General features: G+C 32.3%; 1 protein-coding gene across 5 annotated transcripts in view; it reads right to left on the bottom strand.

Annotated features, from left to right (window-relative positions):
• LOC143240279 (multidrug resistance-associated protein 1-like) overlaps window positions 1-19,626 on the bottom strand; it is an 88,241-nt gene that overhangs the window by 28,155 nt on the left and 40,460 nt on the right. For 4 of the 5 annotated variants that reach the window (XM_076482470.1, XM_076482472.1, XM_076482471.1 and 1 more), the window contains 6 exons: window positions 17,037-17,230; window positions 12,155-12,331; window positions 10,010-10,177; window positions 9,599-9,804; window positions 4,436-4,619; window positions 1,272-1,367 (listed from right to left, as the gene is read on the bottom strand). In XM_076482470.1, coding sequence (XP_076338585.1) covers window positions 1,272-1,367; window positions 4,436-4,619; window positions 9,599-9,804; window positions 10,010-10,177; window positions 12,155-12,331; window positions 17,037-17,230 — 1,025 coding nt within the window. The remainder of the gene's footprint in view (window positions 1-1,271; window positions 1,368-4,435; window positions 4,620-9,598; window positions 9,805-10,009; window positions 10,178-12,154; window positions 12,332-17,036; window positions 17,231-19,626) is intronic. The other variant, XM_076482473.1, reaches the window with a different exon arrangement.

The raw sequence follows: 19,626 nt of genomic DNA, 5'->3' as shown, positions 1-19,626 counted from the left end.
TATTAAACTATGACATATGGGCCTGTGGCCTATAGATTGTGAGTAGAGCCATAGTGAAAATGGTAGAATAACTAAAGCACTGTAAAACAACAAATGGTATTCTGAAACATATCAGTTCACTTACAAGTACAGTAAACTTAGATATATACACCACATTTAATTATACAAAGATACTTGGCTTTTGAATTTATATTTAAATAATAAATTTCATGACATCCCTTGAAACAAGTCTCAAGATATTGCAAGGCAAAAACGTGTTACCTATTTTTGAAATGTTTGCAGATAATAAAAGACAGTCTTTCTCATACTGCTTTAGTTTACAGTTCTATCCTTTGTTGAAAGTTTTCTGTTGTAATGATTTTTATTGATTTTATAAAATTAAATAAATCTGACATTTCTAAGACTCAAGGTTAAGGATTTTTTATGTTTCACAAAGGAGTGTCGTATACTACTAAGATGTAATGAGCTGATATCTGCATTTATTTAATATAGTTTCATGTAATGATAATTGGTAAAGTTCTTTTGCTGGTTTTACCTAGTAGCAGGTAATGTATCTAAAATGTACTGAAAACTTTAGGATAACAAACAACCTAAGTGGCACAGGCTAAAACTCATAACCTGCACATTTATTTGCCTTGTAAAAGTTTTTTACTGATGTGTTTTTTTACATTCTGTTCTCTGGTGAATATGTAGTTCAGTTTTTGAGAACTGGTACTTCTTGTATTATCTCATCATGTTATTAAAAACTTCTATGAATTTTTCATTGTTGTACTGATTATTATTGCATCATAATATTTCGTAGTATGTGGACCATTCTAGACACATACAAAATATAGTTTTAGTTAGTTAGTTCAAAACTGTGTGATTGTGAGTTTAGCTACAGAGAGCACATGGTGTCAATTTTTAAAGTGAAATTATCACAAACTGTATTGTAATAACAGAGGAGGATGAATAATTAATCTTATCAAATTGTGTTTTAGAGTAAATGAACCAACCTGTGTGTACATTGATGAAAAACAATTACTTAAAGCTCTGAATACAATTGTGATAATCAACAGTGTAACAAATATTTGTAGATATGTTTGACTTGGTTCAATGAACTAGTTTAAAACAAGTGAACTTTGTGCCATTTGTTTATTGTTAAAATTATTGCCAACAAATCAAAAACATCTTATACCTACTGTAAATAATCTGGGCCATACACTAAAACCTGATACACTAATGCACAAACTTGGATATGTTAAATAAAAAACAACAACAGCATAACTTACCTCAAAACAATAGGAGGAAATATAAGCAGATACTGTAATTACAGCAAAGGAAACAGTCCAACTTTTCAAGTACTTTAAGTAGACTTTATTCTTCACCTGTCAAGAAACAGATAATGTTCTATTAAGAAAAAATAATCAAATGTAGTTCTCAGGTATGTTCGATTCTTTATGTATAATTTATCAATTGAAAGTTACACATTCATTTCAATATACTGGTTAATGTTTCTGACCAGTATATTGAAATGAATGGGTAACTTTAGATTCATATGTTCCAAATCATATACAGATTTTACTATAGAGTTCACAACTAACCTGCTAGTAAACCATTTAATTAACATTGTTATTACTTTCTACATATGCAAGACTCTTAATTAACTGTTCAAATCATACATAGATGTTTTCACATACCTATCTTACCTTTCAAAGTAAAAATTATTTATTTCTTTAAACAAACATTTACACAAATATAACTATTTTATATTTTCTACAGTCATACACCAAACAAACTAAACACTGAAGGCACTATCTTGCTTATGATCTCAATTAAATATTTTTGCCATTAACACATATTTCATTTCATATATATTCATCAGAATTCATAAAATAGAAACTAATCAATATCACACAACATCTTCCAAATATCTTAAACCATTTACTTGTTATCTCCAGGTCATTCTAAAATACAAAAAACATTATTACATATATCAAAGCTATTCTAAGTATTATACAATAAAGATCCTGAAAGCAAACTGTGCAGAACAGAACTAATTAAGTTCATACAGTGTGAAAAATTGTACTCCATACTATATATTTTATATTAACAACAAACTATTTATTTTGTGTTGGAAATTTCAACTTAAGATTCCTTTATTGCACAATTTATATTTAAATCACCATCAAAGCTTTTAAAAGTACAAAGGTAACTTCATAAAAAAACAAACTCATGCTTTAATAATATATAGATAGAGTTATAACTTTCCTATACTGAAAATATTTTTCTGAAACACCTGAAAAATGGAAAACTAAATATTAGAACTCAAGTATTGCCAAACAAGAAATGATAGTATGGCAGAATCAAATAGAGGAAATCACATGCCTAATGAGAGTGTATGGCACTCTCATTGGTGGAGGATTATAATATGATGATTTGCAAGAGAAACACATCGAAGTAAGTCATTTCCAATTCTCGAAAGACATAAGGCTTACGACATGGGTTAAAAAAACATCATATAGAGGGTAGCACTGAAGAAGAATAGCTATTTATGTGAGCACAGGTAACCCATCATATCAGAACAATGATTTATGAGCATAATAAAGTGACTTATTTATGATATTAAATGTTTCAACAGAACAGTGATCTGTTACAGATCATACCTGAAAGGAAACAGACCATTGTTCTGTTGAAACGTGTAGTTTGTCCCATCATAAATAAATCACTTCATTATCCTGATAAACTGTTGTTGATCTACTATTATATTACCAAAATATGCCTTCTTACTCAAGTAAACTGAAACCTTCTCAAAACATTAACAAATTTGTAAAGTATAAAACTTTGTTATTAAGCAAATTGTTATTATTAATTAAGTTCAATCTATATGTATACATCCATATCCTACCAGTAAAATCAAAGATATTTTAAGACATGAATCCAATTAACAGTCATGGAATTATCATAAATTTCTTGAGACTCCATATTCCTAATGATAACCATTCAGATATTTGACCTTATAACACTAAGTTCGTAAATGATTCTTAAACAACACTGTCACTGGGACAGGAATGTTATCAATACTGTTTTTCAAAAATTAGAAACCTTTCTAATTAAATCTAAACTATTCTGTCTGTCATAAATTTAAAATATTTAACAGACCCATTATACTGACTGATTTATTCCAAATATGGTTTATTTACAGAACTTACTATTATTATGTATTTTGTAATTATAATAACCATTTCTTGACTATTACTGTTTGGCAGAAACTAACTTTCATAATTCTGACGAAATTCACAATTACTCTCATTAACAATTTTTCCCTACCAGATGCATTACAATAAGCAGATATAAAACAGAATACAATAAAAACAAGTTCCAAACACAATAAAATAAGACATGCCAGTTCAGATTTTTAGTTCTTCTGTTGAATTTCACACAAAGCTACTAAACAGTTATCCATGCTAGCCATCTAATACTTTAGAACTATTAAGCTAGATGGAGTGTGTGTGTGTTTTCTCATAGCAAAGCCACATCAGATTATCTGCTGAGCCCACTGAGGGGAACTGAACCCCTGACTTTAGCATTGTAAATCCGTTGACTTAACCGCTGCACCTGCGGGGGACTAAAGTAGAGGGAAAGAAGATAGTCAACTCTACACACAACCAACTTTCAAGCCACTCTTTAACAAGAAATGATAAGATCAACTTGTATGCTACAACAGCATGGAAGAGTGAGCATTTTTAGCGACAGGATTCAAATTCACAACCTGCATATTGCAAACTGAGTCCCATAACTACCAGGCCTACCTGTTTAGAGATGCACCAAAAAAATTATCTATTTGAAACAGTTGCCTCTGCTCACCAATTACAAATTCACTAAAATAAATTTATAAGTGCACAGTTAAAAACTCCTGAAACTTCTCTATCATAAGTATCTCATGTGAAGTATTTCTTATGTAGTTAAGGCACAAGAGCATTCATTTTAAAGTCTTCATGATAAGTTGACTGTAGTCAATTACTACTATCCAGTCACCAGCTTCAATAATTTGTGGACTTAATTAAAAAAGTGGTGGAATAATATAAGTCATTTTGTGTTAGCTTTATGTTTTTCTATTCTGTGAGTTTTAAACTTATGCTGTTTTTTGTTGTTTTTCTTTACTTTTTCACATAATCAGAAATGAGTTCATTTTCACATCAACAATGCCAAAATAAATGTGAAAGTTACACTCGTTACATTGTACATGATTAATCCAAACAGTTATTCTTTTGTAAGAACTAACTTTTATTGTGAACTCACAACTGTGTACAGGGCATCCACTTGGTTCATTCTCCCATTCAACAACAAATCCACAGAACAAACCACCCATTATTGTGCACTGTTACTTGTGGTTATTTCTATAAAGTAAATTCACAGCACCATATATTAATTATAAAAATATGTAAATATATACCCTCCCAACTTCCATTTTCTCATCCTGTGTTAATCCTCCACCAGAAAGAACTTCAGTATGACCAACTTCTGATGTTATACTTCTCTCTCGAATAACAGAACCAGCAGAAGATCCTGATGTGTGACTTCTGCTTCTGAATGCAGATTCAATTGAAGATTCTCTGGAGAGTTTGCTTATTTCTGTGCTAAAGAAATGTAAAATATCAACCATATTTAATAAACAAACATTGTGTAATTCTCTCTCTTGAAAACGTTTTTAAAAGGTTATGAACATACAAAGGATATTCTCACAAGAAAAATTAATTTTCATGTAAATTATTAAAAATCAAGCAAATGGTTTTTAAGTCCAATTTTACCATGTCTGAAGAAATAATTTCAGATCACACTCTTTTATATTTATATTTACATTCTATCATGAACAATTCTAGAAATAACATCTTGCAGTTATTATGAATTAATACCAAATGTTATAATTTCTTTACACTGAAAATGTATTTCCAATAGGAACTTACCTCCTTTCATATAAATAATTGTTCTTATTCAGTGCTACCTTCTATATGCAAAATCTTTTATGCATGCCACAAGTCTTGTGTTTCCCCCCTTCACTGGAAACGTCTGATCCCAATGTGTGTCTCATGCAAAAGCATCCAGAGGGCACTTCCTAAGGTGAAACAGTCAGATTATAAGATCTGATGTAGGTAACCATGTGTTATCTTCACCCACAGTTGAAAATTGTCATATATATATGTGGGTGGGAATAAGAGGAGCACATCCAACTGGGAGAAAATGAAGGCCAGAAAGTGATCCAAACTATGCAATATTTATGAAAGATATTCAGTCCCAAAAATTATACAAGTGGGTACAAAGAAAAGGATGTGCCCGTAGGCATAGAGTGGATAGGGTGAAATGGATCATAAAAGGCAAGTCAACTACAGCTCTAAACCTGGGCCATCAGATATCAACATTTGTTTGGGGGTGGGAAAGAGGATCATACAATTGGTAAGTCAACTACAATCTACAACCCAGGGCACCAGGAACCAAAATCCATGTAGTCCATGAGTAGAGGGAGTCTAGTATCCTCAAACCCACAAATGGGGCACATATGAATATGATAACTTGATAAACATAAGACCTCTGATTCAAATGTCAGTTTAAGAAATCCTTTTCACTAAGAACAGTGGGTTGACCAGAGAAAAACCCTGGACCCAAAAACCAATGAGAGAAAAATTCCATTTGCATTGAGAAACTTTCATGTAGGAAGAGTGAATGAAACAAGCAAGAAAATAGACTAACCATAAGGAAAAGCTACATCACCTTGCCAATAACCAGAAGAAAAACAGATGTTAAAACAGAGGAGAAGAAGATATAGATAAAATTCCAGTAACTGATGGTAGTGGTGAAGGGATGGAGAAGGAAGTTGGACCTGGAGAAGCCATGAAAACCACAGCTGAGACACCCAGTAAAGAGATTTCAGAAGGACTAAACATGGGATGTCAAGAATGAACAAAATTACCCATAGGAAAACTGGAGGATACAAAAAGTGCAGATCCAATCCTGGCTGAAAACATCAATGCCAGAGCAAGAAGATGAGAAACCAGAGTCCAAAACCAAAGCAAATTGTGGTGAAGTACCCTACTGAGATTGAAACCACTGGAAAACAAAAAGTTTAAGAGACCATTCTGTCAGATAAATGTTGTCTGGATATGAATCCAATCCACAACAAGAATTAAAGCACCCAGAACATGGCATGCATGAACATAATAGGAATATAGAGTGTGCACCAAAAAAATATCCAACAAACAAATAAAAAAGGATGGAAAATGGGAGCCACCCAGGTGATTGAGATAAGCTACGACCAAAGAAAAGTTGAAATGGATCATTATCAAACAACTTCTGGTCAGGTGGAGAAAGTGAACCAAAACACGACTTACAGCAAGGAGCTCCAGGACATTATAGTATAAGACCTCTTGTCTGCAGACAAAATACCTTGAATCTTCCAGTTGATTAAACCAAACTACACATCCCTGAAAGGATGCATTCAAGAAATGTGGAAATTGGATGAAGCAAGACACCAAACAATCAAAAAGCAAGAGAACTTCACAAGCTGTAATCAAACTGAAAACCAACTGAATGAAGCAGAAGAGAAAAAGGGATGGCCCAACTGAAATATGTATAGAAAGAGAAAATCACCCAAATGGACAATATACTGGATAGGTCATAGTGAGGACTTCTTGAAGTTGATTAACAGGACACTATAGCTGCCTCCAGAAGCAGCTCATAAGTGTAGCAGGTAACACTTGTTTGGAACAAGTGGTAGCCAGTCAACCAAAGAAAAAGGAAAGCACAACCCAAGAGCATTTAAGTGATGAATAAATGCTCTGAACACACAACAAAACATACAGGGCCAATGCAAGTGTAAAGGGCAATGTGCAAAACAGAGAAGAATAAAGTAAATAAAGGGTTGTGAGTGATGAAATATCAGGATATGCACATAAACCTTAGCAACATTCCTCTTTGTCATTTATAAACCTGGAGACAGAGTCCACATAAAAATGAAAAACAATTGCAAGGTAAAAAGATGGCAGATTGAAAATTAGATTGAGGTGGGACAAACCTAGTTCAGGCAACCAGTCTCCAGTTTGTTATAAAGACAACAAAAAGATGGAATAAAAGCCTGAATAAAGTTGATGAACAGGAGCAATGGCCTGTAAAGACAGAATCTTTTGTACCTCCTCAGATAGATGCAGGCTGGTGGCAAAATCTCAAGTCATGGGTAAAGAAAATGGTTTCAGAAACAAAGGAATTAGGGTAAAACTTGTTGGACAAGTCTCTCTGACGAAACCAGAAGAACCCATGGAATAGTAGTGAAAGATTGCCAAAGAGTAACAATATAACACAGTCAACCTCTCTTTGGACCAGAATACTCTGGTTAGTCTCTGGTACAGTTGGAGACTTACCTACTAACACTTATTAAAATAATGAGATGATTAACTCCTTTAAGGGGGACAGAGATGTGTAGATAAGGACTAGAACAGGAAAATAATAGGGTATGTTGTGACTCCAACTATGACAAACATCCAACTAAAGAGGAAAGGATCAGGTGCCAAAACACAAATTATGCACAAACTCCCATAGTCTCAGATACATGATCGAAAAGACATCACCAAAGAAAAAATACAGAAATCCTAAAACGAAAGAGGCAGCAAACATGCCTGAGACAAGTTTGCATTGTGACCCAGCTTCTACAGGGGAGGGGTAAGGAAAAATACGGCAAAACCTAACCTGATGATGTAAAAAGGCTATCATATCATCACAGACCTGAACAGGTTCAGCTTGATCAGGAGGATCAATGAGGCAAGTTCCGGACTTTACTCATATAATGATCAATCTCAAGATGGATAATAGTAGAGAAATCCAATGACGAGTCTCTCACTCACGTCTGTAATCAAAATAGTACTATATGTATAACCCCTCAAGTTGGAGCATGATCCTCAGAATTCACTGCAGAGATATGTAAATCAAGTAAATGTATTTGATATAAAATATACAAGTGTGAGAAAAAATACTGGGAAATAAAGTTAAATGACAAGATATCTTAAATGTAAAGAAAAAATTACAAATGAATAAATCCCACTTCAGAAATAAAATTATGAATATCGTGATTCACATGAAGAGAACCAAAAGAAAAAAAATATCTGAACATGAGAAGTGTGAAATGAGAAGTGATATTTCAGTAGATTTGAATAGAGGGAGTCACATGCATTATGGGAGTATGTGGATTGTTTTGGCATGAAAAGTTGCATCAGTCCATTTCCAATGTAGGGGAGATAGAATACTTTTATCATGTGTAAAAAATGTTTTTTTACGTAAAGGGCAGCACTGAATGAGAATAGCTACCTAAATGGGTGGAGATAATGTACTATATTGGAAGATTCTTTATCTTGTGAAACAAGATACTTTTGTTACAAAAAGAAAACTGCAGCGTGAGTAATTACAAATTGTTACTAAGAGTCAAATGAAAAGTAAGAATGTTTTAACAACTTCACAATATATTGTGTACAAGTATGAAAAAACAACCATGTATCAAACAAAAACTTGAAATCTACAAAGAACAGGAAACAGGCAAAAGTAATAATTCAGTAAATCTTATAGCAACCTTATTTGTTTCCATTAATACTTTCAGGCAGTGCTTGAAGTGGGGGAAAAGAGGAAACAGGACAATGTTTAAAATATTTTAGGCTGAGAACTATATTTCTTGTTTTTCATAGATACTATTTAATTATTTTTTATGAATGTAACTAAAACGTAATAATCAGAAACTTATTATGTTTGATAAGGTTAGATTCCATACCATAATGAAAAATAATAGCAGAAATTCTTCACAATGTATACTTATAAGCAGTTCACATCCCATACTTCCATACAGTAAAGTCATGAGATATACATCTGCCAAGTAATTTATAACTTGTATGATGGGATTATCAGTTACATACAGTTCAAAGGGCAATAAAGTAATAAATCTTGTATACTGTAGAGAGTTGTACCATGGAAATGTAAAGCTACAATCTCAATCACACTGATTCAGTTCATGGAAAAAAGATTCATCATTTTATCTGGGAACTACTTTATCTCACTCATGCTTCATTCCAACCCAATATTTTAAGGAGAAAAACAGTTCACCTCCTCTGTTCCTTGCTACCATAGATACATATTCATCATCTATTGATTTCAAGCTCACTGGAAAATAAGTGGGATGGCATCCCACCCTACTTCAAGAACTTCATTTTTTTTTTCTCTTATGAAAAGGATGAATTCCAAAAAGAGTAAAACAAATATTTTCTTTTAATAAGGAAAAAAGAATAAATATTAATAACAAACAAGAACAACATATGTTTCTAAAAAAACATTATGTTCAAATGCTCAAAAGAGTAAGTATCGCAAAATATTAAAATTAATTACCTTTGGTGAGACAACATTTAATTATTAATTCAAGAATGTAAAGGAAAATTCACTGAGTGGCTAGCAGAAGAGGCTTTATGTAAGACATAAAACAAAGCATACTAAAACATCCTAGAAGCATTAAGCAGTTTTTTTGTTTAACATATAAAATAAAAACTGATCAACAAACAAATAATTAAACAAGATAAAATATACATTTCTGTACCTTATTAAGGATTCATGTTCACATTCGTCGGAGTAACTGTTGTCATCTTGTGTATTACCATGTTCTTTAACAAACTCAGCAAAAGAACCTCCTTTTGATAGCAGTTCTGTATGGCTCCCAGACTCAAGCACATGGCCATCTTTAAGAACCACAATAAAATCCACTTCAGGAAGTACTGATAAATTATGGGTAACCAAAACACGGGTCTAGAAAAAAGAAAGGATTTCTACATTGACAATATTAAACAATATTAAAGATGGTATACCAGTTTTCGCAACAACATAACTGTGAATTATTATACCTCGGACAACAGAAGTTTCTATCACTACATAAAGTATAACTCATTCTACACATTTCACTTATAATCTGTGCACGAACATTAGTTCAATATTTGACAAACTATACTCTTACCTTTGCCTTAAGAATTCCATAAGGTCCAATCACATGTTGAAAAATATGTTTTGCTACATGAGAGTCAACAGCACTAAGAGGGTCATCAAACAGATAAATGTCCTTGTCTTGATACACAGCACGTGCCAAACTAACTCTCTGTTTCTGTCCTCCACTCAGGTTAACTCCCTATGGGGTATACATGTGTACTGTTAGCAAATAAGCAAAATAAACTACTTCTCTCTATCTAATATAATTACAGAACCTGAAAAATTATGAACCTTACCTGGATATGTAAATTAAAAGGCAAGTTACCTTAAAATAAGGTTCAACTGGCTACTTACTCATACCATAACATTTTAGTTATTCTTTTAAGCAATGTAAAATAAATATATGTCTCCTAGTTATTTTCATTAACCACATACAACTACTTTCTCCTCCTCATGGATGATACTATGTAACCTATAATTTCTTCCTTCTGTGGCTATAGGATGTAATTATCATATGTTTAAACCCTCCTAGTCGAAACAGCTTCAAAATGTTTTGTGTACAATTTGACACCATGCCTAATGAATCCAATCCTGTCACTTTTTTCAATTAATCTCGATTGTATCAAACAGAGTGCAGGAACTAGATGTTATAAGAAATGATTTATTTAAATTTAACTTAAAGATAATTAAACTAGTTTTATAAAACAAAACTAACATTAGCAGATTTTGTTTTTTACAGTAAGAGTACCCTTATGTCACACATACACCTATCACACACTAGTTATTATGGTATTACTAACTCTATGTTCTTTCACAAACCTCAGTATGTCTGTGAGTTAGTGATGTGCACAGAGCTTTAAAAAAAGCACTTTTCAAGCAACTTAAGGCGTTTTTTTGGGAGAGACGATAGACGAGACTACGGGGACTGTGGCTTGCTTCTAGTACACATAAGATAAAAGGTTTTAAGAAGCAAACACGTTCCCTTCTATTCCTACAAAATTTGTTTTACAACCACTTTCATGGTCTACATCTAAACAGTAAATTCTTGTGTACTAACACATAACAACAGATTATAACTTTTTTTACTCTCAAGTTCTATAAATTAATGTGTTACATTCATTTTAAAGCTAAAATATTTTTATTTTCTTCCTAATAACTTCCAGCAAGAAAGGTGTGAAATTAAATGTATCTTTTGGTAATTGTTGACAATTTTTATGGCAGGAGAAAAAAAGGCACTTTTTAGGCGTAAGGGCATAGGTTTTAGTCCAATCACTTAGCCAGCTCCCTGTACAATACACTGGTTTGAGCAGAAATGGAATAAAAGAAAGCAGTGAGATAACTATAACTAGTAGAAACACAATGAATCTGAAAATAAAAATCAACTGTACCATTTTGAGCTGCCATGTCTCTTATTTTTAACACTTCTCTAAAAAAATAATAAAAATAATGTGTGTTTATATTAGGAGTAAAAAACCTACAAGTCAAAAGATCTCACTAAACTAGAAAAGTAAATTAGGCTTCTCAAATGGAATTACAATTTAGATTAATGTATGAAAGTATGGTATTTCTGGCTTAGAGTAAGAATGGCAAACAGGCAACACTAATCCATACATAATATGTTTGATGAACTATTAACATGAGAACAAGTAAACATACAAACACCATTAGAAACATACAAGTGTGATGAATACAAATAAGTCATACTTATTTTATATAATCCAAATTACTTTGTTTTAAAACAAAACAAGCAGATTTTTTTAACTAATGGCACTGAATATGTTATAAAGTTAAAAAGTAAAACCTGAATTCTAAATTATAGAGTGACAAAGCATTCCTACAAACTATTAATATTTTCAAAACAAATATATACAATCAACTTATTTTTTAAAATTATAATAATATAGTTTGTATATACATATTTTAACATTGCTTCAACTTGGGTACCTTAACTGCTGTTAGCATTTATATATTTTATATACTCACACATTAATTCAAGAAAAGCTGTTCTTAGAAAATTAAGTTAGAATATAAAATGTAAAACATTCCCTGTATTACGGAAACATTTCATGCAAGCATATGTTTTCATTTTCAAATGTCTATCTTAGTGTCTTTAAAACACAAATCTAGTTATTACTCAAAATATATTTAAATATTTGTACTGTTTCGAACGACTTACCTTCTCTCCGATTTCTGTAAGATCACCAGCAGGAAGTACAGACAAATCTGGGATCAGTGAGCAAGCATTGATAATCCTTTGGTATGTACTGTTATTCATTTCTTTTAGAAACAGTATATTCTGTTTAAGTGTAGCATTCTGAATCCAAGCTTGCTGTGCAACATAAGCTGTTGTACCCTGGATATATTTATAGTGTATTGGGAAAACATATAACAAATATCTGCATCTGATAATTTCTGTAACATTTCATTATTGAATAAAAAAAATTACTTAAAAATGAATTTTTGAAATTGTCAAATTTCATTTAGGCCTCAGCTGGATTTGTCTACCATGATCAACTAGTGTCATATGAAGTCCACTGTTAAGTTGGATGGAATTAACTGGCTTGAAACAAAGCCAACTGCTTAAAAAAAGGAAATTCAGAGTACCTACTGACTTCAAATAAATTAACCAGTAAAAAAGGTTAGGAGGGAAGTATTAATGATTTCAAGTAAACTTAACTGTCAGTGGATTGGGATTTATTATCTTTAAAAATCTAACTCCAGATTTTAAGCAAATTTAGCTAAGTTGTATGACTTACTTTGGCAATTGATAGTAAAAATATTAAATGGGATCTAATGGTTTTAAATGAAACTAACAGAAATTCAGTTACACAAACAGAATAATATCACTGTAAATGCTACACAATTTGAGGAAGCATTTAAAAAGATGTATTAATATTCTTCTAGTTTGCTTTTTCAGAAATAATACCATTTACTTTATATATAAATCACTACATAAAGAAAGTAATTAATGTCTTCATTCCATAACAATTACTAAAACAATAAAAGAAAAAGTATTTGAAATATTACAGTTACAACAGAAAGTGTTCGTACCCCTGTGTCCCGAGTGTTTTTTGCACATAACTTAAAAAGTATCATGACTTGGCTAATAGAAGTAAAACATATTATCAATATTATACTAACACAAATCTACATAAATTTTTATGTAAATTAAACAACAAATAAACTGTTTATAAATAACCAAAAATAGGAGGAGCAGAAAGTGTTTGTACAGTTCAGAACATGCGAAAAAACTGATATTCCCGTAAAACTTTTGTTTAGTTTGGCAAATAAACTACGTTATGCCATTCCAAAACTAGACACTGAGTTCATAATTATTGGAATTTAGCCAGCAAAAACTGTACATCCGGCAATTTAGCGACGTCTCTGTCATTATCTGCTTGGTCATCATGGTGAAGAGGAAACAACTGTCCAGTCATTTAAAAAACCAAATTATTGTAAAATACAAGTCTCGTGTGTCTCTTTCCAGTATTACTACACAACTTAATGTGCCAAAATCTACTGTTCAAAGCATAATTGCCAAGTTTAAGCTTACAGGATCAACTGCTAACTTCCCTCGTTCCAGACGCCCCACCAAAATTCCAGAGAGAACCAAGAGGAAGGTTCTCAGATAAGTTAGTAGGAACCCTCATTTAATACGTAATGACATACAGAAACTGGTAAGGGAAACTGGGGTTGAAGTAAGCACCTCTAAAGTTACGAACATGTTACGCTCTTCTGTGTTCAAAACATGCCGTCCTTGTAGAACCCCATATTTAAAGCCTGTTCATTTAGAAGCACGATTGAGGTATGCAAGAAAGCATGTAAATAAACCTTTTACCCATTGAAAGAGTATTCTTTGGTCTGACAAGCCTGAAATCAAGCTTTTCGGCCACAATGATGTTTGCCATATTTTCCGTAAGGAGAGGGAATGAAATCTTCCAAAGAACACCGTGCCTACAGTTAAACACGGAGGTGGCTCAATCATGCTATGGGGTTCCTTCAGCTCTTCTGATGTAGGCAGCCTTCACTGCATCAATGAAATCATGAAAAACGAAGAGTAGGTTCATATATTAGGCACTTATATCAAGAATGATGCTCGGAACTTGCAGCTTGGGCGTTGTTGGATCTTCCAGCACGACAATGACCCTAAACATACATTGAAATATGCGCAATCCTGGTTGCAGAGGAACCATATAAGCATTCTGGAGTGGCCATCGCAGTCACCCAATCTCAACCCAATTGAAAACGTTTGGTATGAGTTGAAGACCAGGATTCATCAGCGTCACCCGAAAAACTTCCAAGAGTTGGAGACCTTCTGTAAAGAAGAATAGAAGAAAATACCAGTCAAGTACTGTCAAACGATCATGGAGGGCTATGAGGAGAGATTGCATGAAGTACTTCACCTAAAAGGCTGCACAACTGACCATTAAAGTGGATGCATGAACACTTTCTGCCCCTCCTATGTTTGGTTATTTGTTTGTAAACAGTTTATTTGTTGTTCAATTTACATCACAATTTATATAGATGTGTGTTAGTATGATATGTATAATATACTCTACTCTCATTATCCTAATCGTGATACTTTTTAAGTTATAAGGAAAAACTACTCATGATGCAGGGGTACGAACAGTTTCTGTTGTAACTGTAGTTGTGATATTGTGAAATGAAACATACATATACCATATATAAATTCTAATGAATGCATAATTTTGCTTATCTTCTATAAATATAATTCCTGTACATTTCAGAGAATAAGGCTTTCACATTTGGGAAACCTCCATCAGTGAGCTATAGGTTCTTTTTTACAGATAATAACCATGGACACTGTCAGAGCCCTCCATCAAACTAACCACAATAATCATCCTGGTGGTAATCCATTACTTATAAAAAAAAAAGGTGGCTCAGACGCATATTTAGTGGCCATTATGTACATTGAAATTATTACTGATATACTAATTAATCGTGAATAGCTAGCCACTTCAGAGCATTGGTAAAGGTCTATACTAATCAAAGGATGCAGAATTCAACAGTCAACTGTTTGCTGAGATACTGGGAATGATGAAGACTCTTATCTTCAGTCTGGTGGTTCCGTTTAGTTGCTTATCCAAACTATACAGTGTATGCTTTCTAAGTCTAAGAACTTGGATCACATCAACTTGGATATATGATACACATGATGAAGGTATCTCATATAAGAGAGCAGCAGTTTACGTTGCTGCTAATCAAACATGTTATACAATGTTCTGATGTGAAGTTACATTCAAACCCCCCTTAATAAATTTACAGTATGCATTTTCAAGCATCTCATACTGAACCTTGTACTGAAACAATTTAATGTCAAGAAAATATTGAGAAAACTGCACACTTTAACAAATATTTTAATCTTTATGATTGAAAATATTCTATCATATACAAAAGGAAAAACACCAGCTTTATTATGATGTGTTTCTTAATTTAATATACTACTACTAATTTTACCTAGTTGTAATCATTTTGATTTAGTCCGAAAACCAATTTTGCACTGTATTTACAAAAAAAAACAATAGGAAAAAACTTATGTTTATTTCAACTGTATTGTGAGTTTCATTATCACTATTAATTGCTGAACATTTGGATGTTGAAATTAATATACTTTCTCTGATTATTAATGAAAGTTACAACTTGCTAACATTAAAAATGTATTTCAGAGACATAAAATTTCCCAAATGAAGAAGCTTGATAGAAGGCATCAAGTTTCAGCACTCTTAACAATAACAATTGATTGCTTGCATTCTGCACGACTGTTTTAAAAATTCTATGTACCATGTTACTCCCAGGAAATCCAGATGGTCTCAAGCCGGGGACTAGAAATGACATTTGTAAGAATTCTGATGATACAAAACAATTATAATCTGTCAACAATATGCAAAAAGCTCTGTCAGAGAAATGTATTCAGAGGCAAGTTATACTTGCTGTGTTACTTGATGAGATGCAAAGAAGTGATAGAAAGTTTGAAGATAGGAAAAACAGTTTAGAAACAGTTAGATGCCACTTTTGTCAACCGAAGTCTGGGTTTCAGCTACAGCCTACAGTATGATTTGTCCAGCATTACTGTGAGCTGCTCTGAAAGTGATAGCATACCATTGATCAAGATGAAGAGAATTAACGCACTGACTGCAAGGTCAGAGTCTTTGTATCTACTCTGAAAACAAATAACAAGAATGGAAACAAAGAGCCAAGAACACAATAAACTATGCTTGATCTTAGCCAAGAAGCAGAGTGGGCAAGTAAACAACACAAAACCACACTTACATCTTCTAAGTTCATTACTGTGTACTATTGAAGTCGAAAACTTGCAATAGCATCACTAAACCTGTAAATATGTTTTTAAAACATTGTGTGGAATTTTAGTTCAGACTGAAAACCCTAAAATTAGAGTTTTAGCTCATTCTGGAATAATGTTACATATTAAAATTTTGCCATACAGCCCAAATCCATAGTATTTAGCCAATGGAAGCACTATTAAAAAGAATTTATCACAAATGGTGTAGTTTAGTTTGAACATTTTATAGACTCATTACTTGTGCAACTTGCCTCACAATAACTCACCATATGGTTGAAAAGAAGATCTACAAAACTATTAGGTCTGAATATCTTCCGTGAATAAATATTATTTATTGTACTATTTGACTAAAAGAACAGACCATAACATTCATGGATTTGATGGTTTTATATATGGGTAAACTTCATCAAGCATAATTATACTCTCAGCGTTTATATATTCACTTGTTTTATATACTTCATAAAAATTACCTATTTTACTCTATATTTTGTGATTAAGACATAAAATAAACATTTACAGAGTCACTTGTTTTATACACTTTGTCAAGAGAAACTCCTCCACTCTGTACTGTGCGACTAGAAGGATATATCTAAACATTTGGTCACTCGTCTTATACATTTTGACAAGAGAAATTATTATACTGTACTACGTCACTAGATGAATATACCTCAACATTTACAGATTCACTTGTCTTCTATACTTTGTGAAGAAAAACTATATGACTAGAAAAACATACCTGGACATTTACAGTTCCATCTGTTTTGTACATTTCCCCCAGAATGGCTGACAACAGAGAAGATTTTCCTGAACCCACTTGACCAACAATTGCCACAAGTTGACCTTTCTTCACATGTAAACTGACATTTTTCAAAACTGGTTCACCTTCTTTTGACCAACTAAATGATCCTTTGTCCATGGTTATGGTCTCTCCTGCGGTTTAATGTTCATTAACATGGGATGATATATATTTCACTCAACCTGGAGTGAAAGTTATTGAAATAAAATATTCGTTTAAATAGAAAACGTACAAAAATTCCAATTATTCTTTTGAAAGTTTAAGTGTTACAAAACTCAGTTGGATGCACTGAAAGGTTTTTTTCTTCTTTTTTGTATTAAATGGTTTTGTAATAAAGTTTAGAAACTTTATAATAAACCATTTTCAAAATGTGGATTCTTTTTATTATTCACCACTATCTTTTGATGACATTTTTATGTCTTAACATGGGTAAGATATGTGCTCGGTGAAAACACTAGTAAAAACTTGAAACAAAAACACTTCCACTTTTATGTATAGTGCATGATAAGAACTGGATAGAGTATCAACAAACATTTGGCAAGTGAATATAAACACAAGTAGATTTCCTTAAAAATAAACTTTTTTTTTCTTTATTTCTTTTAAACCTGAAAGTGTGTTGCAGTTCATTACTTATGTAATAATAACAATTTTAATAAATTCAATAGTGTTGTAATAACACATCATTCACACCTGTGCAATGTTTCTCAACTTATGTTTGTATTTTAATATCACTGAAATGTATTTGTGTTCTTCAAAGCAAGTTACAAATGTCAAAATGAAGAAACTTCAATTTATGAAATACTGTCATGCACAATTATTGAAATGTAAAGTATATGAATAAAACAACTAAATAGAAGGTCTGTTTAAACATATCTGTCAGTTTGATTTTATACATGAACTACCTAAATACCTCTGACTCCAAATATTTGTTCAACTTGTTTGTATGTACTTGTTCTCAATGTCACCTTATCTTGCTGAAATTGCTTAAGATCAAAAGTTTTGCTATTTATTTTATAAAGTGTACTGATTTCAAAAGAGAAAAACCCCAACAAAAACTTTCAGATTCTTAATAAAACTGCTGAACACAATTTTTAAGTATTCAGTATTTATATAATTTTAAAAACATCAAATGTGTGATTTGTACTTAATGAAATAACTTAAGGTACAATAAGTAGCTAATTTCCTCTACCAAATTACTAAAAGTGTGAACACAGAACTGCTCCACACAGGTCCAAAAACATGACATATCTTCTAGACTGTTAATGTCTGCTGAACATCCAACAATACTCAGAATCAGAGCTCTGACCAAAACATTTCTACAACATTGATGCATACCTTTGGATAGAGTCCTGGAAATTGTTTTCTTCATACTCTCCCCAAAGGAATTTCTCAGCTATGTAACACTCTTTAGTCAGTGTTCTGGGAATTGTTTCCTCATTCTTTCCCAAAGACACTTCTCAACTCATCCTATCTGCTTGGTGGGTCAAGTAATCATGAAACTTGTCCCAGAAACTGGTAATTAATGTGTTTAATGCATTTAAGGTCCTGATATAATATTGTCTATGCCATTCTAACATTCTTGATGGAAGGCACTCATGGCACATGAAAAGTGGAGACAAGTATTATTAACCAATGGCACCATGCCTCCAAGATCTCATATCTACAATGTAAAGTACTCACACTGTACTATACCAATATTACATACCTTGATCAAACTTTGTAGAATGGACAGCAACTGTCTGTTGTGGAGACACAAATGTAGAAGACGATGTTTAAAAAGTATTCCGCCTTTTGTCTTCAGGACATGAAGATGAAAGGCAAAAGACTTTTGAAACATCGTCCTCTAAACTTGTGTCTCCAGAACAGACAGCTGCTGTCCATTCTGCAAAGTTTCATCACAAATACTCTCCCTAAACAATCTGTCAAAGAATTACCTTACTTTCAATAATGTATATTCCATATCTCCAAAACGTAAAAATAGTTTTGAAATTCTAATATTTAACATAGTAAAACAGGTTGAGGTCACATCTAAAATTTAGCCTGAAGAGTTACTTTCTGTAGCAGGTCCAATCAACCCACTAATGTATGTTTAAGGGTTAGTTTTATAGTGTCGTACTTACCTTCTTGAAAGTGAGTTGAACCAGCTCAAATAGCAGAAAATTAGTGATACAAGTTCACCAACTCATTTACCAGAAAACAAGTGCATAGTACAGGTTCAATAATACAATAAGAGCTCTAGTGAACTACTTGCATATTAAGATTTAAATGATATCTTAAACTTCATAACATTTGACAAAATTGCAAAAATTCATAAAAGCTATTTAAAAGTACAAGAAGTTATATGGTACAATTTTCCAAAAAATATAACTTGAACAAAATAACTATACAAATTAGAACCACAAAACTAGTTCCGAGGTCAGAACTGATTAATAAAACTGGTGTTGGTTTATAGTACTGCAAACCTTGGTAGTACAATAATTATTATATTTTTAATATTATGTTATGTGGGACACTGTTGAACTACATGGCG

Source organism: Tachypleus tridentatus, chromosome 13 (assembly GCF_004210375.1).
Source record: "Tachypleus tridentatus isolate NWPU-2018 chromosome 13, ASM421037v1, whole genome shotgun sequence".
Classification (NCBI taxonomy): Eukaryota; Metazoa; Arthropoda; class Merostomata; order Xiphosura; family Limulidae; genus Tachypleus; species Tachypleus tridentatus.
The sequence above is the reverse complement of the archived record's forward strand: the minus strand, read 5'-3'. Positions and strand labels throughout refer to the sequence as shown.